This window comes from Zonotrichia albicollis, chromosome 2, assembly GCF_047830755.1.
Source record: "Zonotrichia albicollis isolate bZonAlb1 chromosome 2, bZonAlb1.hap1, whole genome shotgun sequence".
Lineage (NCBI taxonomy): Eukaryota > Metazoa > Chordata > Aves > Passeriformes > Passerellidae > Zonotrichia > Zonotrichia albicollis.
The window spans coordinates 68357331-68384216 of NC_133820.1; the positions used below are offsets into that span (position 1 = coordinate 68357331).

Sequence of the window (26886 nt, forward strand, 5' to 3'; positions counted from 1 at the left end):
TGCTTTTTGCTTGTAGTTAATCCTTAAAGAGTTCTGCAATAATAACCTTTTGAAGTATAATTTTAGAATACTGCTTGTATCCTTGAAACTATAGCATTGGAATATATATAAAGGAAATATGCTTATCTCATGCCTTAGTAAAGCAGAGAAAAACAGCTTGAGAAAGGAAGATGAACATCAACTCCAGGATTTATAGTTTCAACCAAGGGAAGCTGGATATCACTGTTTATGAGATTTATAGTCTTTGCAATTAAAAGGTGGATCCACATCTGGGGAGCTGGACTTTACCAGATGGGATTCATCTTTCTTCTTGTCAGAAGCTGGACCCCCACCATCTGGGGATACTCTTTTTCTGGGATAGATCCTGAGAAAAACTAAATCACAATAGTGTATAGAATTGTGACTTAAAAATTGGGAATAGAAACTGCTGATGAGTAAAAATTGGAATAGAAACTGCTTATGAGTAAGCTTATGAGTACCCCTATAAATACCTGTAAGCCTCAACTATTGGTGTGCAGTTGGAGGGAAAACATCCCCCACTATACCCAGTGCTGTATTGCCATTTACCATATTAATTAATAAATTGATTGCTGCTTGAATATTGGCCTAATCAGGCTCTCATTTATAACAAAATGCAGCTTCACCAGTGCCAGGTACAGGCAGACAGTCCATGCCCTGGTCCTGCTGGCCACACTGCTGCTGATACAGGCCAGGATGCCATTGGCCTTCTCGGCCACCTGGGCACACTGGCTTATGTTCAGCTGAGATCCTGAACTCCTATTTCACTGTTTTGGTGCCTTTGGGACTTAGCAGTCAATTGCAGTCCATCTTGTCCAGTTATACCTCTGCAGCTTCCCCACAGATTAACTGGTAGAGTGCAGTTACTGTCACTCCAAATTGGCAAGCTTCTCTAAGTATTTGAAACTTCAAAACTGAAAGCAGTTCTAAGTCATCACACTTTACATTTTAATGCTTTTAATAGGCTTGAAAAACATATACTTTTCTTACACAGCATAAAAAATATTTACACTTTTTATCAAAGCACAGAAACAGTTGTAAGGGGAAACACTGCAAATCAGCATACCCCTATATATAGAAAATGTTTTACCTTAGGAAAGAAAGTGCCTTGTGCATTTAAAAATTCTATTTGTGAATTCAAAATTAGTAATTTTAAGTAATTACAGCAATTTTATTATCTCGATGAAACTTCTTTAAGTGGAATGCATGATTTTATGAAAAATGTGTAAAAGATTAACACAAGGCCACAAAAATCCAAAGCTATGGATCCTGCTTTGCTGCCCTCTGTAAACACAGAAGAGCCATCCTGCAATTTGCATCTCACATACTCCTTTTTCCTGGAATTCAACAACAGCACTTAAGAAGTGTGATATAACTGTTGAGTTAACAGCCCTGAAGTTTTGATATACCTTTAAGCCTAAAGGTAATGTTTATAGGAGCTGTGGTTGATTTCTGTATCAAGTGTTTCCTTGCATGTAACAGCAACTTGAGCATCTTTGGTATATGAAAGTGTTCACTAGTTCTGGACTGGGGGGTCTTTTTAAAGGAGGAAAGCAATCTTTATAGGAGATTTACTTTTGGAGAGGTTGGCTCTTGTCACATAGGCACCCACATGAGAGAGCCTGGCTGCACAGTGTGAAACAGCCAGTAACCAATAATTCTTCTCAAGGATGGAAGAGGCATGGAAAGTTTCTCTGCAAGATCAGCAGATGGGCATGAACTCGTTTGAACTTCATTCCTACTAGCAATTTCCATATGAATATGTTTAAGAAGCACTTATGCTGAAATCAAGAATTATACATGGAAGAAAAAAAAAAAAAATCTTTCTTCAAGCTATGCAAAACTGTCAGCTGTAGCAACCACACTTGCTAATGAAGCTGGATTATTCCCAGAAAATTATGCAGACATCTCAGGACTTAGAACACAGGAAAGCTTCAAAACCAAAACCAGATTTTATACTGCAGTAGTTATTTTGCCAACCTGAAAGCCAGCAAAGATGTCTTTTCACACTTCCAGTTAACTGGAAACTTTGAGCTATTACAATAAATCAAATTGTGTACATTTCTGAAAGCAGGAAAAGCCCAGCTCCTCAGTTCTGCTTATCTTCCCTTACAGAAATACTTTTCCTTTACAGAAATATTTTTCTTTTCCTTCCTTTATGGAAATCTATGGAAATAAAGAAAAAAACCTTTTCTTTAACTTTTATAAAACACTGTGCTTTGAGACTCAGATGCACAAAGTTGCATTGCAGATCTTTACATTCAAGAGCATTGAAACAGTTGACAGAAGGTATTCCACCATGTTTGGTTCAGTCTGAAAAACAGTGCACATCATCCTCTGACTCACGTGCACAAACCATGGTTACAGGAGCCAGTTTGCCTTGAAATCACTTCCAGGTTCTTCTCATTCAGTCTTGCAGAGACCTCTTCCTTTGGCCAGCAGCTCAGACAACAAAGAGCAAACACTCAAGACAACTTGCACATTGCTCTAAACTCAGACAGTACATTAACAGAATTCTGTACTCAGCTCAGCATGTCAGGCATCTAATTTCTTCAGCTGTTCATATGTCAGAAAGAACTGGCACAGCTGATTAAGGAAAACTCTTTCTTGTTCATGCAGTGAAAACTGGTCCCTTCACTACTCAAGGTTAGCTGCTTCTGTGTGCAACTGTGTTCCACTCCTTCCACTACAGGAGCACTCCTTGTTCCTTCCTTTGCCATGCTGCAGGTTGGCCACATTTTTACACAATACCAGGGAGAACAATGAAACTTGCTTAAAGGCTGGTGATACAAAATACTTTCCCATCCATCTTCCTCAGGATCTTAAACCCAGGACTAAGGAGGCAGTCCTGCAAAAGCTGCCATGAAAATACTGCAAAAGCCCTTAAGACTCTTAAATCACTTAGCTTTGATGGGCTAAGAAGGTTTATTTATTGCAAAACAATTTCTACCAATCCACTTCCCAGGGCTCTGATCAGCTGGCTCCTGAAACAAAGCTAAAACTGTGAGACTAAGATAAACAAAAAGACTGCATCAGTAACTGCCAACAGTTTCCCCAGTTCTGGAAATACCCCCCACTCCTCATTCACCTGGGTAACTTTTAATCAAAGTAGGCTCATAACAAAGAAAACGGGCAGGCATGAAGTTGGAAGAACAGAATATTATTTTGCAAGATCATATTTTAGTCTTGACTCTGTGTGAATCAAATTCAATCTAACTGGAAGCAGACTTTAAAAAAACCCTGTCAATTGCACAATTCTCCATTCATAAAAAAAGGGACTATCTGTGCTGATATGACACTTCCCACATTGACTAATTCTGTAAAAAACAACACTTGCTGTTGTATGGCTAACTTAGTAGTTTTGCACACCTCTGGAAAGGATACAATGATATTCCAAGGACCAAGTCTTAACCAGTTTGGCCAAAAACCTTTATACAGAGCAAAAAAGCCTTCATTCTTCCATGTCTAGGGGAAAAAAAAAAAAAAAAAACATAAGAACACACTTATGTAATTCTTTTTTAGTGAAAAACCCAGACAGCATGTCAGCTAACAAGACTGTACCAGACAAGGAGGTGGCTTAGTCCCGTAACCTTAATTTATACTTATTGTCTGACAGGATAAAGAAATACATTTCATTAGATGTAAACTTGCAGTTGACATTTGACAGCCTCTTGAAATTTGCTGCATGTAAACCTGCAGCTAACATTTGGCAGTCCCTTGAAATATTTCAGTTTGCTTTCTGGACCTCAGATTTCCCTGGACAATGTGACATGGACTGTTCAGTCAACAGTTGGACAGCAACAGCTTACTATCCATTCTTCTCCATGTACAAGGCCATCATGGTCCCAGCTCATACCAAGTTAGAGACTTCAGAAACCAAATCAAAGTAATCAAAACCAGAGGCTAACCTTGCCTTTGGCTGTACTAAGCTTTGCATTATGCAGTAAGCAACATAGAAAACTATTTGTCTGTTTCAGAACATCTTGTGCTTCAAGGACTGACCTATGAAATGGTAATTTCCTGTCAGACTGACATACTATAAAGTTGAGCAAGACAGTGCTGCTGAGAGCCTTCCTCTCCTCATCCAAGCACCCTAAGAAAGTAAGGGTCTGCAGCAGACACTAACTTCTTCCTGCCTTTCTCTCAAGACAGTAGATACTTTTCACACTTGAGTGCATTACTGACAGCATAGTCCTTTTAAATATTATGGCAAAAACATGTCTAAGTTACTAGGGAAAACAGAACATCTCCACAGCAAAACCATTGCTTGGTGGCAGCAGTTTCAATTTATGATGATACATGAACTACTTACCTGTAACAAGCAATCCAAAGTGCCCTTGTAGGCTGAGTGTCCCCCATGGTTTTGGCTTTTTTGATTCATCATACGTGTTCTTACAACATCAACTGGGTTGGATGCAAGGGCTCCAGCTAACCCACAAAGAAAACTGGAACTAGTAAAAGAAGGATTTAATGGAACCTGATCTACCACACAGATGTACAAGAACTTCCCCTTCCCAGGAAACACACAGTAATAATGACTGTTTAATGCTTTTACTAAAAAAATTAACTCAGCTAATGGATGTGAAAAGTTACTTTTCACTTACTATAAAGACATAATTTTGAAAATTTGCTATATAGCCCTTACATACATTATGCTTGGAAAGATGTTCACACCCCAGGGAATAATATTTGACTGTAAATTTCTTCCAGCCTCAATTTGCACAGTTGAATGATTCAGACCACCCACAAAACAAATTTCCATGTTTCAAAAGAAAGCAAATTCAATTGCTGTATAAAATTAGCTTCCATGCTACCATCTGAGATGCTATTATACTAAAAATTATAAACACATCAGAAATATATGTATACATCCAGACAGATGATAAAAAATAAAAATACTCCTCTCCCTTGCAGCAAGAACTATCTAATACTGAGCTATACAACCAGGTACACAGACTTACAGGAAGTGAGTATATACTGTATCTCCCATATGTCCAGACAGAATTATGTGCTTCTTGGTAAGGTCATATACTGGCAGCTCTACTCCAACAACAATAGCAGCTCTCTGTGCTGTCAATGATACTCCCTGGCAAAAGAAAGGATATAGCTGAAGTTTAAAGTCAACCTTTGTGCACTGTTAGAAAAGCCAAGCTCTTACAAAGGCAAAACACCAGAAATATGTTAAGAACATTGCAAATTCAAATAAGGCTAATTAGTACACGTTGTAGATGTATGTGCTCCAAAACCACAAATTTGAAATAACGTAAGTCACTTTTCCACACAGAATGGAAACTTCAGATCCTTTAAGTTATTTACTATCTCTGCTTAACATCTCAATTCTACCTCTGCTTAACATCTCTATTCTTGCATCAACAGTCAGCTGAAACCTCCAAACCAGTGTTCCTTTGCTGCTAGTTGAAAAACTGATAAAGTAAGGAGGATGAACAGAAAACTGGAGATCAAGAAACTCTGTGAGAAAAGCACACTAATGGAAAAAACATTCCTATTCTCCTGCTGCTCAAAACAATTGTCTATTTTGGCTTTTCAGTTATTGTACAGTCATTGACTATAATTGGCCCAAGAGACAACCTGTAAAACTGAATATGAGAGCTCCTGAGCTAGAAGGGATGCTCAGCAGCTCCTTCACTTCCAAATGTTCTTTAGCATATGTTTTAAAACAGACAGAGCATACAGATTGAGAGGTGTCAGGCAAAGGGTTGTTGAACTGTTCCTCGAGCCAGTCACCCTAATTGAACCCTGCATTTGTCCTCCCTCTCCTAAGTGGCAGCTAAATCCTCACATACAAGGCAGGCTGTAACCCTTCATCAAAAAGCACTGAGACACCAGCAGTGAAGCAGCCATGACAAATTACAGACATTACATCCTCCATATTTCAGCTGAGAACACTGTAGGAATACATGACGTTCAATTGAACAAGGAAGTGTAGGTAAAGTGTAAGATACAGTTAAAAAAAAAACTTGCCTTCCATAATCCTTTAGTGCCTTCATTTTGGTAGATCTGTATGAAGTTGCCCATCATTCCTCCTTGAATTGTTCTACCTTGAGCTTGCATTCTGATCTAAGATTCATTAGAACATACAATTAAAAAATAACTATAACAAAAAAAAAAAATAAAACTACATTCAACTATCAAGATACAACTGCAAGTAGTAAAGTCAATTTCTCTAAGTATGAAAGCAAGAGCTGGCATTATCACAGCTATATAAGTGCAATCTTTTGCCTTAACTATCCCAATGCAGCTGCTAATTTTGAAGAAGTATGTGGTAGAATTCTTAGCTGCATTAAGTCACTTCTATTTCTGTATGGGTACACTGCTCCATTTAGATAAGACTGGCAGATGGGTTCTGCAGGATGTCCTTTGCAGTGTTCTCACAGAACATGTTGAAATGAAAGGTTAAACAGATTAATATTTCAGTCACTGAGAACCATGGTCTTCAACCCTGTAGATTTATAAGATCATCCTTAGGGACCTGTCAAGGTAACTTACATATACAGGTTGTCAACAAGTGACTTGGTAGGTGGATATAATTTTAGGAAGTAACTAATTGAAGCTACACTTAAAATACAAGCTTATGTTTGAAATGCCACTACACAATCACACTAGCACTATGAAGGACAAAGCTTTTTAGTAGCTTCAGGAAAACAGAGTTTTCTTGACTTCCTTTTCATTAGGAGCAGCTTTGTAAGTCACAAGCTCCAGTTTTATAGGATAAACCCATCAACCCTTTCAAGTTACTGACTATGGTTAAGCTAACAGATTCTTAAAGAGGTGGTTGTTTCACTAATTCACTTTAAATGATTGATGCTGGAATGCCATTTCCCTGGAACACAGGTTTGCAAAGCCTCTCTAGTGTTAAGGAATCATACAGTACAAGCAGCATTCCCTGGACCTCTTGCCTCTGAACTAATCACCTATTTTGAGCTCTAGCAACATCCAAGTACAACAGTGTTACCAAGAAGTACAGATGAAATACAGAGTGTGGCTTCCACACAAACACCACAGCATCAAAGTTATTCTCCTCCCACACTCAAAAATATGTGAGTTTAACTACCTCCCCAGCCTTCACCTTCCTCACACATACTTCCAAATTATTGGTATGGATCAGAAGGAGGTTTCAAGAATTTAGGATGCTACTGATTCTTTAGAAGTTAAGAGATGAGAATAAGTAGGGTTACAAAACAAATCCTATATTCATCAGGAGACTGTTTTTGCTTCAGGAGAGAACAAAAACTAAGAAGACAAGCTCTACACAATTACCTTTAAGACATCTGTAGGGTTGGCAATAGATGACGAGATTACTCCCGAAAGAACGCCACACAGAACATTCATCATGAGGGTTTCATCTGTTTCACAAACAAAGATTTTAGCTGCAGATTTACAAAACTTAGGATGCATTAGGACAGGATGATGCCTCCCCTCATTTAACCAGAGAGTGCCACTTACAGAAGCCACAAAACCTGCTCTGATGAGTTACCCTTGCTGACTAACTTTGTTGTAGCTGGTGTAAGGAATGTCTTGGTAGACTTGTTCAAATGCTACAGTAAGATAGCAACTGGAATTGGCTTCAAGCAAATCAGTCCTGAATTAAATAGAAAATAACCCCTCACCTTCTGGATGCTCAACAAACATTCTTTTTAAGCTCTGGTAAGTGCCTATTTTTATAGTTCCATATGAAGCTTGTCGTAGCATTGCAGGTGCAATCCTGTAAAAACAAGCAGCAAAAATGTTTATGCTCCAGATCTCAAAAACTCATCAGAAAATTCTTTCTAGTGCAGAGATATCTAGCAAAGAAAGGTTTGTTCATTTAAATCAACAATTTAAACTCATTATAAACAAAACAAGCTTTGGAGCTTTTTAGGTTTTGGTTTTTATTTTTTTTTAAATAGAGCCTGCAAGAACATGAATGAACTGTGTGAAGGGATTATTACTATTAGACCATGCTTCAACTTGTAATCTATAAAATAGCTGGCAGTCACGTCTGAGATGTAGTTCCCCAGCCATCCTACATGTTTTGAAGAAAAGCACGCTCGTTTATAGGCAAAGGTAAATCCAATTTTAATTCTGAGAGATGGAACAACTATAGCAGCACTGTAGAAAATAACCTTGTGCTTAGGTATTTTGTTTCATGTAGGTTTTGCTGTTTGAGGGGTTTTTTTAAAACATGAGATGCTATGGCAGTGTGCAGCACTGAAGGTACCAAAGCTGGGTCTTCCAACTTCCAGATTAAGGCTAACCAAATGCCTTGCAATCCTGAAGCCCATAAATTCACATACAATGAGCTTATACTTTCATCAATAGACTGTTGATAAGCCATTGCTGCAACTCAGTTACTCTTACCCAGAGTATAAGGCTTTCAACCCTTCTTCTCTGCATATTCTGACCAGTGCATGCATCATCCCATGGTAGCGGATCTCTTTGTATTTGGCATCATTAACTTGACCTTGAACCTGGAGACGTGTTTTGGTCAGATCAATGGGGAAAGTACCTTAAAGGAAAATCAGTGAGAAAATTAACAAAGTACCTACCTAACCAAAGACAACAGAGAATATCATACAAGAAACAGCAACATTTATTATATATCATAATATATAAAAGTACTCCCATGGGAAAGAAGCTTTTCTTACCAAGACTTTCTTTTAAAGAAGTGATTCAATTTCTATCACCTTGTTTGGGCTAAAGGCCTGACAGAAGCCCTGCCTACCTCCTGTGTTCATATTCACTATATTTTCAGGCAACATAGCATTGCCTTGTTGTGAGCAGCCACACTGAACAGGACTTTGCAATCCCAATCAAGCACTGAGTTTGCACACATATTCTACCAACCCCTTTAAAGAGGACGTCACTGAAGGCAAATTAATTCTGTAAGAGACATTCTGGCCTAGTATCTGAAACAGCAATAGCAGCAGTACTATTCCTGTTACTGCTTTCCTGTTGCCTACTGCTATGTTATGTTCAATTTATTTTCTCCATGCTCCCTTTATGAAAGAGTTCAGAAACTGTATCCATCCAGGAAAGGACCACCTCAACATTCCACTCTCACCTAAGAGTGGAAGGAAGAGTCAGGATTAACTACATCTGTTTAAATGAGGTTTACCAGACAAGCAAAGCTTTCATGAATTGTATGTCTTCCTTAAGCGTTTGGCATTATTGGCCATATTCAGTCAAGTCAAATAATGACATGTCTCAAACTCAAGTTTATACAAAAATTTCCTAAGTAGAAACCCTTCCTATCCCTGCAATCATTCAAAGTTGGATTAGACAACGCTTTGAGCAATGTGATCTAATTGAAGATGTCCCTGCTCAAAGCAGGGAGGTTGGACCAGATGACCTTCCAACCCAAACTACTCTATGAAAACAAAAAATAGTTTTAAGTGTAATTTTATACTGCCTCTACTTTACTAGACAGACCTTTCATGCAAGCCTACCACATGCCCTGCTACAATGAAAACCCAGATTTCCTTTATTTCCATATGCATGCTTTCAAATACAACTCCACAAAAAGTTAATATTTAAGGTTTGCCTTTAGAGGCCTAAAACATCAGATGCACTGTCTCACTACAGCAATTATTCTGTGTTGCTCACTATTGAATTTAAGTGTTTAAATCTAACCAACCACTTACATTCAAGAAAAGGTTATTTAAACTGCAACATAGATACTCAGTAAAGCTAAGAGAAAAATCTGCAAGTTAAGAGCATAACTGATCTACTACAGCAAAGCAGAAGCTGTATCTGCTTATGACCACTGTCTAGGAATAGATCAAACAAACACCAAATAATAAAATACAGAGGCAAAATATGTATAGAAAACAAGACTCACCAGGGATGAGAGTTTACAGACACAATTGTTCTGATATTGCAATAGAGATAAGAGAAACTCTTCAGTCAGTATTAAGTAAAAAACTCTATGCTGCAGACCACCATATACCACTGTGTCACTGGCAGCATGGAAACCTACTTGTTTTAGATAGAGACTAGCCAAGTAAGGAAAATCATGTCAACAATTAAAGCAAACTCTTACCACATTCTGCAGTGATTGATGCTAAACCTCCATAGATAAAGGGCTTCCAGTTCAGTGCTGGCATTATTGGTTCCTCTTTCTGTGAAAGAGGAAGATTTAACACTACTGTAAGTACATACCACAAATATTCATGCTAACACTTAATTAAAACTTTGTGCCTAGTCCATTTAAAATGGGCCTTCCAAACATGAGTAAAGACTAAAAACAAAAAGTAAGAGTAAAAAACCCACATTTAATACACTTTACAATCAGAAGAAAGACAGGAATACCACAGAAAAGCATCTGGGTCAAATCAGTGCCTGCTGTGTGTTTGGGCCACCACTCTCCTCACCATGAAAGGTTAAAGCAGGTCATCTCCCAGGCATTATGTTTAGGAGCACTGCAGTGAATAGCCTCCAAGGATTTTTACTAAGCTGAATTAGTCTGACTACATCCTGCAGTCATTACAGAACTTCCTTTTTCCCAGTTACCAACATTATTTAGCATGAGCTAAGCTGGTACAGAAAATAAGGGTGCATACACCATTTTGCTTCCATTCAGACCTATTTCTGCTACCAGTGTTCACAATATTAATTCTTGTGAATTTACATAAAAATTGTGTCAATTATTGAATTTGACAAAGTAACCACAATTTGTAATTAACTATAGCATATGCTTTGCAAGATGCTGAAGTAATCCAATTGTATTAGAAAAGAGATAAGAACTTCAAAACAAAACTAGTCCAGCCAACACCAGATTGCCCTTCTCAAAAACATTTCAAAAGCAAACTAGTCCAGCCAACACCAGATTGCCCTTCTCTAAAGCATTTCTCTCAACATCTTATTTTTCCCCTTCCTCACAATACAAATAGTTTTCATTCCCCATTTTCTATTATATCCCCCTAAACATTGCATTCTACGGTTATTTTTGGCAATTAATCTTATGGGAAAATTGTACTTGAAAATACTTCCCTTGGCACTTACACTCCCTGTTATTCTTCCCTGCTTTATCACCCGTAGTGCCTAACTGGAAAATATCACAAATACACCCATTACTTAGCCCTGCCTTTTGTACAGCTGAAACTTCTTTAGTTGCTTCCTCTACAAATGCCAACAACCCAGCACCTAAATGAATTTTCAGAGTTGCAGACACTCAGCAGGCCTGAACACTTTCTGCAGCTCTAGTTTTCCCTTTATCATATTTACTTCATGATGAGTTACCTGGGTCTTCTGACACATGAGGAAAAGAGCTAAAATCACAAAATTTCACATACTCAACACCTACATGCACAGAAATCCTTATTCTTTAGACTGCTGCAAAGAACATAATTAAAAAAAAAAAAAAAGGAGAAGGCAACTAAGGTCACCCCACTATACTGCCAAAAGAGCGCGGTACAGAGGATATGACGCTGTATCAGAGGGAGGCCAGTTCCAGCTCCAATTCCTCATAATCCTGTTTTGTCGTGATTAATGGCAGATCATTTAATTAACAGAGACAAAGCCAAACTCAGTTTGCCCACTGTCTGCTACACACCTGATCTTTACTCCTGAGAAACTCAGCAAAACTGACAGTTAAGCCCCTCAAACATACTAAAACAAGATTTCATCTATCACCAATACCACAACACATATAAAATAAAAATATAGATCCTTTTCCTGTTCATTTCATATTTCACTCTGCCTAGGCAATGGAGGCTACTCATTTTTTATATGTAATTCTGAGCATGGTCAAATAAAGTTTTCAATTTGCACACATATTTACAAACATTAGTTGAAGCCTTAATATATAAATACAATACTCTAATGAAAAAATTTATAGCACACTCTTCCTTTGACAGATCCCAAGGTGAAGGTCAAGGTTTGTAAATCTGAAAGGCTTTCAAGTCTCATGTCCTACCAGTATGCTAAACTAATCATATGAATCTTTCCATTTCTAACCTCCAGCCCCCTTCTTTAAGATTTCCATACTTTAGGAAGAAGTATGAAGAAGAAGAAAGAGATAAAGCAAAGAGGTAAATTTTTTTTCTCAGGAAAAAAAAAATCAAAAAGACACACCATCCAGTAATTTCGCCCCATGATCTCAGGTGTCTCATTTCCCGCTTATATTCCAAATTCTTGGTTTGCTTCTTAGTCAGAACTTCTTCCCTATATCAATAAAAATAGTAAGTGTCTCCTCAGAACAATTCTGTATCAGCTGAGTGAGTGGCAAACTACTTAAAAAGAGAATCCAGCCATCATTATAGAAAAAATTAAGGTCTCCACTTTTACTAGAAAGATATTGCCTTTACAAAATACACGTTGCCATACCCTCAACATCAACAATGACAGAGGGGATACTCGACCCTAAAGAGAATTGGGCTGAATTAATAAAGAGATTCATCCACACACTTTCTGCAGTGGTCAGAAGGGAATCCACTTTCTTTTAACCACAGCGTGACTGGACTAAACCCAAAAGCCCGAATTCCATGAAAGAACAAATCACTTAAATAACTCGATATTTCCCCGACGGGGAGCAGATTTGAAAAGTCCCACATATTATTACATGGTGGCCGAAAACATCGCTAGCGTATCAAGCAGTACTCTCGAGCTTATAGTAATTTTAACTATTTAAAGCGGATCCGGGTCTAGGGTGGCGACAGCTACTACTACACAAGGAAAACAGTCTCCCACCCTCCGAGACCTGAGAGCAGCAGCCGCCACCTCCCCACTCACCCCCACGTCCGGCCGCACCGGCCCCGCCGCTCCCAAATCCCAGCGCTGCTCCCCGCGGCCGCGGCGGCTTTTGTGGAACCCGGGGCTCCGCCCCGGGGCGGGCTGGCCCGAGGGGCAGAGCCAGGAGCGGGGTGTGGACGGGGTGGATGCGAAGCCGCAGTTGGTTTGAAGGGGGCGCCGAGCCGGCCGTAGTTATCCGGGGAAAAGATTAACCATGCTGACCTTGCAGTCAGAGGTCTCCCTTCGCCGCTGGCCTTGGAGGGCTGCTGGGGTGGTGGGACAGCCGACATTTTCCATTAGCATTCCTACCCCAGGAAAATGGAACGGCTGTGTCGGGTGTTTCAGCTCTCCCAGGTTAACGAACATCCTCACCATTATCTATAAGGACACTGATTTTGCCCCTCGGTTTACGATCCTATGGACACCAGCCACACTGCAGCAGTACCGGGGCTGAGCTTTCCTGAGGCAGCACAGGAACCTTTATCTACCTGCTGTGTGGAGGAACAGAAAGGGGCAGGGTGGGCTTAAATAGCCACTTTGCTCTTTAAAATACCCTCTTCAATATTTTTGGCAGAACGGTTACACAGGTGATTCAGCAGTCATAGTAGTATCACACAGTTCCGTGCCGTTCTAACTATGTTTCTTTACATCACTAGGGCAGAAATTATGGATTCACTATGTATGCTTTACATGGCTTTGTTCACACACATCCAGTGCCTGTCCCGAAGGAAAGGGGCTACCCAAAAGGGCAGGTCTCGCCGCTGTACGGGTGGCAGTGACCCGTGCATGCAGACTGGATGAGAACCAGAAGTAGTCTGGTCCAGAGTCCAGGACTTCCTGTGAAATAGTTTGGAATCAGCTCTTTTGCTGCCCCTAAAGGCAGAGTGTTGTGGTCACTCGGTGCTTTCTGTTTCTGACTGAAGCGCTGCCAGGAGTGCTTGTAGGGACCTACCCGCACGGTGCAGCCCTGCTGCCGCTGTCAGTCCGCTGCCTTGCAGGCTGATGGCATGCCTTACCCCGGAAAGGGCAACACATCCTGCGGGACTGCTCCCCGCGCCCATCTCAGGGCAAGGCTGGAGGCTGAGAACCTTTATTTAAGCTTACAGGCTGGTGGAGAAAGAGGGTGACACCCACTCAGCCCTCATTGAGAAGCTGGATGTGGCTTTGCATGCAATCCTCGATAAAATATACGGAATCCAAAATTTGGGTTCCGTTATGCCACAAGTGCTTCATACAATGAAAATAGTTCTCTAAAGCAATCTGAGTCTATTACAGACTTCCCATAAATGTTCCGTTTCAGTTGTTAAGGGATGGGTAGCCTACAAAGCTCCTGCTCTAATCACAATGTTGCAAAGTTGTCTTTGCAGGTGGGCCTCATAGAATTTAGCTACGAAGTCCCACCTCAGAACTGGTATTCACATTCTAACCCCCTCCTGAAATTCCAATACCTGGCTAGTTCTTTACAGGTTTTATATCTGCAGCAAGTATGATCTTACTTCAGATAAACTGTGAATAGCTCCTTTCTTTCTTTTTGCACAGAGATCATCTGGACTGATTCTAACATTGAGTGATTTTGCACTTTGGTGCAGCCACTTTTGTTTTCTGACTTCTCAAACTTCTGCCTCCTTTTAAGAAGGACTTTAGTTCCACTCTGATCTTGAGTTGGGCAGCTCCTTTTGCAGGCAGATGGGTTTTATTACCTCTGATGAAAATCAGCTCCTGTTCACATGTTATATCTTGCACCCAATCACATTTCTTAGTTTCTTAACAACCTAGTTGCTAGTTCCCAACTGTGTACTTCTGAATAAAGAAGAATTCCAGTTAACTTTTGTTACTACTGGTGACTTTTGCATGGGTCCTCTGAATAGAGTCTTCTGTTGTATTCTCAACCCGATTCATACTACGTATGAGGTACGTAATGCTTTTGTCAACAGAGAACAGACTACTTTTGGCAAGCTGCCTTGAACCCCGCATCTGCGTCATACCAGCACTGACTTAGGTGCTCAGCATCTTTCCACATGTGCTGCTGATTACACAGTCTTACAACAGCTTTATCCAAGTGCCAGTTCTTTCCCAAGGGGCTGTGCAGGGCTACAGTTTAATTAATTAATTCCCAGACCCCTAAACTTACTGTTCCTAAATTTCCTCATGCATTTTTGGGGTTTTTTTGTGGGTTTTTTTTTTTTTAAGCAAAAGAACACAACACTCAAACCATTTTTTCTGGGGACCTCTGCTTTGTGCATTCATTCCTGTTTTGCTACTTCCACTGCTGCTTAAAAGGGAAAATATTTCATTTCTGGTCTCTGCAGTGGTGAAGACAGGTCTGCCAAGTCTCCTACTGCTTAATGAATGGTTAGTGGAGAGACACAGCTGGCTACAGGTATTGTTCAAACTGCCCTGTCATTTTGTTGGTAGCTGTAACCACGGGAGAGGAACCTTTTTCCCTTGGAAACTTTCACAATTATTAGTTACATAACTGATTTGCATTTTTCATGTTCCAGTGGCTGAGTGATGAAAGCAAGCCTAGGACATGGGAGTCAAGAGCTCCCTGCCCTGGCACAGCCTCCTCACCTTCACTTGTTTGCGCTTTCTCTCTGAAGGGCATTTCACCTGACCCTCAATCACACAACAGATGACTTTGTTGGGAAAGTAGACACTCAGTGTGCTATTGCCCCATGTAAAACTGTAAGACATAATAAATTGTACTTCCATTGTGTTTGCCAGGGGCAAAACCTCAGCCTGGAGCCCCACATCCAGTTATGTGTGGTGCATTTCAGGAGAGCTGTATAGAAGAGCTAGGAAAATAAGGCTAGGAATACAAAACACTATCTGTAATGAAAAATTGAAAGAAACTGTCTTAAAAAATATTAGTATAACATAATCTTCAAGACTGAAGTTATCCATAAAGAGGAATTTAATTCTCTGTTCTCCACCACTTATATTAGACATACAACAGACTTTTTAATGGTGTGGACAGAACTAGATGAGAATGACTGTGGAGTTTGCAGTACCTTCATCATCACCAACTTTTAAAAACTGTTAAGCAGTTGGTTTTGAGACATAATTACAATCTGGATTACCTGGACCAAGTATTGGGATGGACTTTCAAAGACCTCTCCAGCCCTTTTTGTCTGTAATTATTCAATGAAATTTCCTCCTCCAGCTGTTAGCATATGGTATGTACAATGACAAGACAACTAAAGTTTCTAACTTAGTAACATAATCTACTGTGCAGAGACCAGGGAGAAAGGAAAGATAAATCAAGAGTAACAGTAAATGTAATTTTATAGTCTTTTTTTAAACAAATATTTTTTTATAATCTGATTTGGACTCCAGCATTGGCAGGAGCCAAAGGTCTTTACTGTGTTATTGTTTTGTGAATATAAAAGGGCCATGTTATTTGTTTTTAATGGGTAAAAGGTGAAGGAACAGAGGGCAGTTCCAGGCTTTGAGTGGACGAGAGTCACACAGTATAAGGTCCCAGCAAAGCAGTTCTAGTAAATGTAAACCAAACAATTTTCTGAAAGTGTTACAATCTTGTAGCAGGTCCTGGGAAATTGATTTGTCTTCTTTTCTGGGACCCCAAACAGAGATAACTCCTATGTACGTGACAGCATAGAGGTTGATGTTATTTGAATGAGCAAATGAAAAGCTGCTGAAGTTGCTCAGATAGGAAGGCACCATAGGAGGCTTTTCACTACTACAAAATACCTTCCAACCTCAAAGGGTGATCCTCCAGGTCCTTGCTAAATAAAGACCAGTCACAGTTGCTTCACAGAGGCTTTTGTCCAACATTGCACTGCACTAAACAAGTAGCAATTAGAAGAAACAATGCCAATTCAAATGCTGGTAGATGCAACACGAAGAAGATATTTTTCTATGTCCTAGTAAAAATCAGACAGAATATGGTGTAAGATACAGCCTAACCTTTCCCACAAGGGAGATGATTCAATGTTGAATGAATGACAGAGAGGTTGACATGACACCAAATAACATCTCACACATGATATGTTTTCTGCCACTTCCAGTACACCCCTTGCTGGCAGTACTCGATATCCAGGGGGAAGCATATATTTGTGGAAGTGCCTGCTGGGGGAGATACATATTTGCACTAGGCTATCCTGTGAAAGCAGAGCCGCAGTTGAAGTAGTCCTACAGTAAAAGAAACATGACTCAAACCAGACAATGGTCAGGGAGATGTACTGGCAGGTGACCCCAAGCCATGTTCTTCGCAATGCAGGATTTAGGTTGATCAGAATACAGAACTGCCTACATAGCAAAATTTCAAGCTTTCAGTGCTATTACTTCTTAAAGGAGCCTCACTATTCTCTTTCCAGATTCTCAAATTTTGATGGTTTTCCTCTAGTGTTTACAGAATGCTTTGCATTAAATCATTACCCAAATAGTACAGCTTTTCTTCTGGTTACTCCAGTCTGGCTTTGGGTAACCTAACTTTTGCTATCAGCATCCTAATACTATATCCTTCCTTTTAAATTTAAAAAAGTACTTTATAAAATTTTGTCAAATTAAGCATTTAAGTAACTTTTTTTTTTTTTTAATAAAAAGTTCTGAAAAAGCAGGATGCTTTCTGAAGAAGTATTCTCCTGCTTTGCAGCCCTGCTGATCCATGGGATGACAACCCCAGAACTAACACAGTGTTTGGCTGAGATGAGCTGATTGCTGTTAACCTTCAGCAAGACAGGTTATTCTGCACAGCAGGGAAAAACAGCTGCAGGATTTTGTCCTTGTGGTAGTTGTCTGTCACAACAACCACATCCTGAACAAGTCACTCAGGACCTTTAATGTGCAGTGGGATTCCTTGCTGATGCAGCAATGCAGCAGTCATGGGTAGGAACTCACATCTCCACTGCTCCTAGTAACAAAGGCTGGCAGAGTGGGAGAACAATTGCCTTCCAGAGGCTGAAGCAGCACAGATGACAGTGATAGACATCCTGGGTTTCCATGAAACATGGCATCTGACACGCTCATGTCCCTCCATTTCCCAGAGTTATTCTTCCCTACACTTGGTTCAGTGAATGCCAGCTTTTGGACATGCTCATGCCTTATGAGGCAGCACCAGGGAACAGAGAAATGTGCCTCACAGCTGTAAAAAGGGTCTTTGTTCTGCAGCAAGGCAGCACTGATGTATCAGCTCACTGCCAAAAAGGCAGATGCTCCCTTACCTTCCGATATTCCCCTCCCATTCCCAGGCACAGTTCTGGCCCTTTGCTCGGGCTGCTGATTGCTCTCATCTGACTTATGAGTGGGTTCAAGTCACTAATTACAGAATGCACCCATGAAACCCCAGGTTTCTGCCAGCTGATGCAGCTGAACTGGCTTCACACTGGCAGCAGCAGCAGCAGTGTAACAGAAAAAGCAGCACTGCGTGACTTGAAGTGGGTTCTTCCCTGTTGGAAGCATTGAAATATTAAACTGTCTCAACATCTCACAGGACTTAGCCACAAGTATCTGGCAGAGCAAATACTCCTGAGGGGTTGCAGTATGCATCCTGCCTTTAACACCCTATCCTAACACCTCTGGCCGCCTCTCTGGCTTGCAGTAAGAACAGGAGGTGGCATTAATGCCCAGACTTCACACAGTGTGCTAACAACTTTTTCTGACCTTCAAGGCCAGACAACAGAGGCAAGGCAGAGCCACCTTGCAGCCTGCCAGCTGGATTGTGTGTAAAACTTCATCGAAGAACTTTGGATGGCCTCCGACAACACAGCTGAAAATGCAGACTTCAATTCATGCCAAAGACGGGTTGGCCTTGTTTCAGCTCTAAGGCCAGGGGGAATCCAGTTCTGCCTAATCAAAGAACCAGCCTACAAACTTCCTTGCTTTGCATTTCAAATGCAAAGCCAGCAAGAAGACAGGGACAGGAGAGACAAAAAAGCAATTAAGAGTACCAAAGATGAACAAGAGAAGATAGTGCAAATGAACGTTTAGACAAGAGATATGAGAACAGGCCTATGTAAATTGTGCAGAAGGTTTTACTGGTGCTAGACTGTCTGAAATGGCAAGAGGGATTTTTGTAAGTGCAAGAATAAGCGATGCTTTGAAAACAGATGGTTTGCTACCTCAGTGATAGTTGCCATGAGGACTAAGACATCTAGGTAACTTGTTCGAGAGGAAAGCACTACAGGTGAAAGCTACTTCTGACGCTTTCAGGATTCTGAAGGAAGAAATGTTCTAAGGAAGGTGTCTGGGGATTGAGTGACTGTCTCCACTTCCTGGGGAGGTGTTGAGGGATCCGGGAAGGTCACAGCACTATGCAGTCACACCTCAGGATAGCCAGCATGGCCATCCTCCCTCGCTGCTTGGAGCACAGGACTGAGCAATAGATTATATACTTCCCCCTGGATGGAGTTAAACTTTGTGGATTTGTAATATCTGTAAATTCTATGGGAAACTAGCCCAGCTCTTTTAGTTCTTACACATCCTGGATTTTATGTGATTCCAAAAGATCCACTGTTTTTATTGGTTTTATATATTAAATGACAGTCCCTACCTGAAAGCCTTCTGTAATGGAGGTACTTGAATGTGTATGAAAATGAGTTAACTATAGAAGCTACACAACCTTTTCCAAATGTACCTCAGCAATATGTAAATGACAGCATTTTTTTCTGGTGTTGATTTTTACTGCAGACTTCATTGTAACATTGAATTTTGGAGATTATAAACAGGCCGTTCTCTATTTCTAAAACCTTGAAGAACAAAAGCAGTTCCAGAAATAGGGAACCCCAGAAAATGGCTTTTGATCAGTAAGTATACAGCATTTGAAAGGAATGGGAGAGGTGAAAGTGTGAGCAATGAAATGTACAGTATAGATAATCTCACTTCATACAATCCAGTACATGGTAGGGCCATTTAAATGGTGTAGTTAAAGACTAGGTGGGGAAAATAACAGTGATGTGCAGACTCCTGCAGCTCCATCTAGCTCATCTGAACAGAGTTCATTCAATTAGCTCAGCAAGTCTCTAATCAGCAAAAAAGATCTTAGTTTAACCACTGTCCACGTCACCAGTACAGAAGGAATTAGCTCCCAAACCAAGCTCGTCTGACCATGTTAGCACATAGTTATGTGTCTGTCTTATCAATGTAAAAGTTAACACACCTGACTTCACAGGTTTCAAGTATCAGATTAGTTGTGTCCCAAAAGCCCTCTAAACATAGCCAAACACAGGCTTCTGGATACCAGCCCAGAAAGAGTTCTAAGAATTTTCTTAAGTTCTTCATTGTGCTGTAATCCCCCAATAATTGTGATAGGAGACAGAGCTGCAACAGCAGTGAGACCTTCAGAACTTTTTCCTTTACATGTTGCAGGAGAACAGCATTAGGAAAGAATTCTTGCCATACTGTCTGAAATGCAGCACTTATTGCAGCAGGAAAATCAGAATCAGGACTCTTACAATCAAAGTTGTCCTGCCAGTGCCACAGATGTTTTGTTTTGCTGTTTTGCCTTAGAAACAATGAACAACATTTTTGCATTTTCATGAATTAGCATTCTTGATCAAAATCATTATATCCAGAAAGCTCAACTGAATAGTGTTTTGGTATTTTCCTATTAAATCTTCTAAATCCACTGGAAATTACATGAGTTCTCTGGAAAACAATTGTTCAGGCAGGTCACAGCTCCCATCCACTCTCTCAAGAGTTCCAGCAACCCCAGAATGCATTTGCAAGGTTTGGAGGTATTTGTCTTTTGCTAACAAGTGGCAATGACATCAAGCCCTGGAGTTTCTCACTGACATTCAGTTCTTTCTCCTTTATTTTTCCTGTTTTGTTTACTTTAAATGCACTGAAACAAATGGCCATATAAATGTTAATGAATTACAGGCTCACTAATCGGACCTGGGTTTGCCTCCAAGTTTTAGCTAATCTCCCTCAGCTTTGTGAGCAATGTACTGTGAAAATTCTTGAAAAGCCGGTTTAGTTTCAGAGGGCGGTGGTGGGAGGCCGATTATTATTTTGTAATGTTCTCAGACCATAACTTTCATTGTAGTAAAAATGGGGGGAAAAGCCTTGAATGAAAATCAAGAGCAAAATATTCTTGCAAGGAGACCAACTGCTCATCCTGAACCAAGGGTCTGATCTTCCAATATTAGGCTAGACACAGTTATCTCAAAATACTCCATGTGCACCAGCACTGCAAAAGATGCGGCTGAATTTATGAAGTAGATTATGCTGTCTAATGTAAATTACACCTGGAGACATCCTGTGACACTGACACTGTAAACACAGAGATGTGTGTTCCAACAGTGCTCTTAGCTCACAGAGGCTCTGCTGATTTGAGTTGACTGTGGCCATTGGGGCGAGGAGTCAATGGTGCAAGGCACAGTTGTAGTCATTCTGCATTTTTGATGACTGAGATTGGCTGGTTTTATTCATACTTAAAGTTTGGTCCAGCTTGGCTCCAGAACATCTCAATTTTAAAATCTTCTGGACCACACTCTGAAATGTTTTCCATTTCCATCACAGAACACAAACACAAATAGAGATACTCTCCACCCCACTCCCAATCTTACTTCGTACTTGAAGATGTGCTTGCAAACATGAACCTTAAAAAGTACAGACAAAAAGGCAGGTAAAAGGGCAGGGGGACAGGTAAAAAGATGATAATAAATCTTCTCTGTCAGAACAATAACCCCCTGCAATATAAGCTAGGAACGGTGTGGCTGGGCAGTGCTCAGGTGGAAAGGGACCTGGGGGTGCTGGTTGACAGTCGGCTGAACATGAGCCAGCAGTGTGCCCAGGTGGCCAAGAAGGCCAATGGCATCCTGGCCAGTATCAGGAACGGTGTGGCCAGCAGGAGCAGGGAGGTCATTCTTCCCCTGTACTCAGCATTGGTGAGGCCTCACGTGGAGTATTGCGTCCAGTTCTGGGCCCCTCACTTTAGGAGATGCTTGAGCGTGTCCGAAGGAGAGCAACGAGGCTGGTGAAGGGCTTGGAACACAAGCCATATGAGGAACAACTGAGGGAGCTGGGGTTGTTCAGCCTGGAGAAAAGGAGACTCAGGGGTGACCTTATCACTCTCTTCAACTTCCTGAAGGGTGGCTGTGGTGAGCTGGGGGTCGGTCTCTTTCTCCGGGCAACAACAGACAGAACAAGAGGACAGTCTCAAGCTGCGCCAAAGGAGATACAGGCTAGAATTAAGGAGGAAGTATTTTACAGAAAGAGTTGTCAAATACTGGAATCATCTACCCAGGGAGGTGGTACAGTCACCATCCCTCGAAGAGTTTAAAAAAAGACTGGATGTGGCACTTGGTGCCATGATCTAGTTGAGGTGTTAGAACATGGGTTGGACTCGATGATCTTAAAGGTCTCTTCCAACCTAGAATTTCTGTGATTCTGTGAACTGCATCTTAGTTCTCACTGCCTCTGTTTATAAGCCCAGATTTGTATGTCTGAACTTTCCCTCAAGTAGCACATGACAGAGCCAGTTTGTGCCAGGTTCCAAAATCAGCTCCCAGAGACCTTTCCTGACCACAGACTGGAGCCAGAGCAGGCAGTGTGACCTTACTGTGGGGTCATGCTGTGCCCATGTATTAAAAAATAACTATTTTCTTTTTTGCATTTTGCTTCTGAAATTACATGAATGTTTCATTTCCTCTTACTATACACTATTAACATAAGAATTGGTGTTTGCACTAAGTCAAAACAAAGCCATGATGTCACGTGCCAGAGCATGGAAAAGAAAACATTGCATTGAAAACCACATCTCTTGTCTTGCAAACTACATGATTAAAACATATAACAACTACAGCCAGCTCAGTATTACTACAGTATCACACACTAGGCAAAACCAGAACTCCTGTATTCAACAGCCTTTAGCTCTCAGATGTCTACTGGACATTTGTATTAAAAGACCGAAGTACTTTATGCATGAGTTCAATATGCAAGTCCAGGTGTGCAGTATATACAATGTGTAGCTTTCATGTTTTTCACATAAATATTTTTTATATAAGCTAACAGTAGTTAACATTGTGTGCCTTTTTATCTAATTTTTAATCTTTGTGCTACATATATAGATGATAATATATTGTTTAAATGTTGTGGTGATAATACCAGTCTGTCTTTCTCCTCTTTGTGCCATTCTGGTAAATTCAAAACTATTCTTAGTTACAGTTTTTAAACTAGTAGGTCCTTCACATTAATGATATAAAAAAAACAAATAAAAGACTTCAGAACTCTGAATGACTGAAATTGCACTGACTGTGAAACAAGGCTGTAACAGTGCCTGGTGCTGTTCACATCTCTGTCACTGGGCTTGAACAAGAGGGTGCATTTCCTACATGCTTTGTAAACTCGGTGTTATTCCTCGAGGCCTTAAAAGGATCCCATCCCATAGATGAGACTGCACTTCTGAGCTGTTAGGAGTGACTCTTCAGGGTATTTCTACGTGGTCTGTAACTGCCCACATGTACACATTATGAATAAAGGGACTGAAGCCAAAGAATGGAAATCCTGTCTCTGCTGGGAAGCAGAAAAGTACTTTGATTCCTAAAAACATACTTACAAGCTTAGCCCTGAACACTCTAGAAAGCAGCACAGCTCCAGCAGTGTACACATGTCCAGCAGGCTGACATGGGAGTTCCCCACTGTCAGTCCAAAACTCAGCCCTTTTTTGTGCTTCTCTTTCAAGACTAACATTTTGTAACTTGGGCCAAATGCCACACTGTGAAAACAAACTTTGTGCCTCCCTGTAGACCAAACTTCATCAGCAGCACCACTGAAATATTATTATCATGACAAGATCTCAGGTTCTTGCTATCCATCCTGAATATCCATGATCTCCACAGTTTTGTTTCCCTACCTATGGAAGTAAGTAATAATTTGTTATGACTGCATTACACCAGAAGAGAAACTATAAATGAAGAAACATATTCGGTCAATATAACTACCAACCATCATGGCTAGGTTCAGGAATGGAGAATATAATCAGAAATCAAGGAAATTATGAAAAAGAATTTTCCTGGTTCTTAATTTTCAGTGGGCTACAAAAATCAGAAAACTCGGCCTTTATGTTTGCATTTTCATGTGAAATGAGAGCATGTGAAATGCTCTAAAAAAAAAAAGAATTGCAAATCAAAACAATGCCCTGAGCCTCTGTCTGCCTAGGTCAGACTCCAGGTAGTAAAGACACCCACAAATGATCAGGTTGTTCCTCCAAAAAAGCTGGCCCTCAGGAAAGCAGCTTGTTTATAAACAGGACTGCATGCAGAAACTGAAATGGTGCCTTTTGTGTTCAGCAGCAGCAGACCTGTTCAATAAACTAATGGAGAAATTGCTATTTTTCTCTCTGTGTTTCTTGCATGAAGCATGCAACTGAAGGCTTTGGATGAAAGCCAAGTCTTTAAATAGCACTAGCCACCAGCAGAAATCCAAAGCAGTGGATAGTAAACTCAGATTAACAGAAATAAAAACTATCCCCATTTTCATGGCATTGCTCTTATGTGTCTGGCTGGAACTCACCCCTTTGCCCTGCCCCAGAGGATTCTGAAGCCAATTTCTATCCTGCTGTTTAGGGGCCTCCCACAGCTCTGGGCACCACAAGCACATCACACCCTGCATGCTCTCACCCTGTGTATGCAACATCCACTCTGCCCAAAAGCAGCTTCTCTCTAGGATGTTCAGCACAAACCCGCTTGTGAATAGTGAGAAAATGCACCAAAAAGATGCTCAGAATAATTTGCATCTATTTTATGTTCAGCATAGTGCATCTGTTGCATGGTTTCCATATTCATGCTGTTCTCAGAGGAGAATCATTTGCTTTGTGCTGTAAGAGCTACGCCCCCACGCCTCCCTGATTTCTCTGCACTCACTTGCTCCCATACCTATTCATTTTTGCAGTGGGATTTCTTCCTGGTTTCCTGTCCCCACAGAGTAGCAATGATTTGTTCTATGAAGCTTGCAGTAGGTGGATAAACATTACTGGCCTCATTTCATGCATGGAGAATGTGAGACAGGAGGGTTATGCACAGACTGCCATCACAGAGAGGAGAGGCTGTAAGCACCAGTTTTGACACAGGAATTTCTCTGTGGCCTCACAGGTGTGTACTGTGCTCACACCCACACTCTAGAGCTTCTCAAGACTGAAGGATAGCATGATCTTTTAGAGAAAACAAGCCCAAACCTAACAGGCACTGTGTACCTGATATTTACAGCAGAAAAATGTGTGCTCAACTTTGATGTGCAAAAATGTGTTTTCTAGGTCCTAACGCACTTTGCTTGTACACATTTGTGGGCTGAGGTATTCACAAGTGGCAGGACATCCCAGACAGGAAATTTGCAGTGATTTAATGTCTGATGAGCCACAGCTGGAGGAACACAGGACTAGACCACATTGAAGAACAACTTAAAAATGAGACACCCAGAAGGGGCCCATGGCCATACAGAAGAGTGCTGAGGGTGGATGTGATTTCTTGGCAGTGCTGAAACAAGGCAGCCTGACCTCACATCACCTCTGTAATCCTTCGCTTACTCAGGGATATCCAACACTGCCTTGGCTGGGCACTTGAGCACAGTCATTAAACAGTAAGGAAGCTGATGGCCCCTAAACCACCTGTCACATATGAGGAAGGTTTTGCTTGCTCTTTCAAATGTCAAAACCAGGTCAGAACTGTAAGACAGCAGGATCAGACAGGAGAAATCCTCAGGGCAGCAGCTAATGCAATTGGCATAGCTGGGAGCTGGTGAGGCAGAATGGGCAGCAGTCCTCCCTCACCTCAGCATGGCCCCACAGGTTTGTCAAAAGGTTATTTCAGGGCAGAGAAACAGACAGAGATGATTCTCCAGCCTCCTTAGGACTTTCTTTCCCCCTCTGTGTTTCTAGAAAAGCTCTTTCCTAAGGCTGCATATGATTGACAAGTTAATAAAGGGCATTTAAGGATACAGAAATATCTTCAAACTCCTTCCTGAAAAACACACATATCTATGCAGAGGGAGGCAACATCTCCGTGTTGAATTTCCTGACCTGCAGCAGTCCTTGGCTGTAGGGGTTCTTCCTGAGCCAGAAGTGCTTAATAGCCTTTTCTGCAATTTTTTAAAATTTCTTTTACAATAATCTAAACTTTTGGCATCCACAAGCAATAAGTTTCCCAGGCTAACTATACACAGGGTGTTAAAAGGAGCCCTGTTTTGACTCTTCTGAACTTGTCACCTCATCATTTTCCTGATGCTCCTATATTTCCTTTCTGCTGACAGACAGTGAATAGTTGGTCTCTTCTAATTTTCTCAACTTTGATGGTAAGATTTCTATCACTCCCACCACCCCAGATATCACTTTTTAAAGGTAGTGTGCCTTATTGCAGATAATATTTTGCTGCTTGCCTCTTTTCTTGGTACTGGTCTCACTTTTATCACACTTTTTTGACACTGTGAGGCCAGGCCTGCACATGGCACTTGACATTTGGGCATGCAGCAATTACATACAAAGTGTGTGTGTGCGTGTATTTACTCTGTGTGTGTGTATACAGACATATAGCAATGATGTTTCTGCTTTTAGTCTCTATTCCCTTCTTAAAATTTCATTAACAGTTTAGTCTTGTGATCAGCACTGAGGGATGTTCTTACGTTTTCACAGAAGCATCTATTATCACTTCAGGCCACTCTGCCCTGAATTGTATTCATTAGCTAAACTGTTTTATGTAAAGCTCCTGAAGAAATACATGAGATGAGTTGGTTCATCCATTTTTCCTCTCCACCTACAGCATCACAGCTGTGGAGAGAGACTTCCATGCGCCCACTGACCCAGTGAAAGAGCCAAACACTGAGGAACACCCTGATTCATCCTGTGTGAAAGTACTTACAAACAATACAGTTGGGCTTTTAAAATAAATACAGAAATTGTGTAGCCTAGTGTCTATGTAGAGCGTGTAGAATGGGGCACAAGGAGCTCCCTAAGGATCTGAGCATCAGACAGGCCTCTAAATCCGCATTAATACAGGTTATGATCCACCCTATACTTGCAACACTCCCAGGGGAATGGTAGGGCCCAGCCCCCTGTCCAGTAAGCAGTTCTATTTGTTCTGCAGAGGACGATGGAAATCTCCAGCACAAGGAAACCTGAAGAACAAGGTAAGCAAACATCTCCCCAGAGAAGGGCATGTTTAACTAATCCCCCTGATGAAAGAGGAC

At 40.9% G+C, this 26886-nt stretch overlaps 1 protein-coding gene across 2 annotated transcripts; it reads right to left on the bottom strand.

Moving 5' to 3' along the window:
* Positions 1–952: 952 nt before the first annotated feature.
* Positions 953–12884, bottom strand: SLC25A30 (solute carrier family 25 member 30). Of its 2 annotated transcripts, XM_005487326.3 has the most exons (11): positions 12748–12884; positions 12091–12180; positions 10058–10136; positions 8377–8524; positions 7647–7741; positions 7297–7382; positions 6001–6096; positions 4980–5104; positions 4331–4469; positions 3403–3483; positions 953–2595 (listed from the first exon to the last, which is right to left on the bottom strand). In XM_005487326.3, the coding sequence occupies exons 2-11, from the start codon at positions 12109–12111 to the stop codon at positions 2554–2556; spliced, it is 912 nt and encodes a 303-aa protein (XP_005487383.2). In that variant the 5' UTR covers positions 12112–12180; positions 12748–12884; the 3' UTR covers positions 953–2553. The 2 variants fall into 2 exon arrangements, with proteins under 2 accessions (XP_005487383.2, XP_026649467.2); XM_026793666.2 differs by lacking the exon at positions 12091–12180 and having other exon boundaries at positions 12748–12875.
* Positions 12885–26886: the final 14002 nt, after the last annotated feature.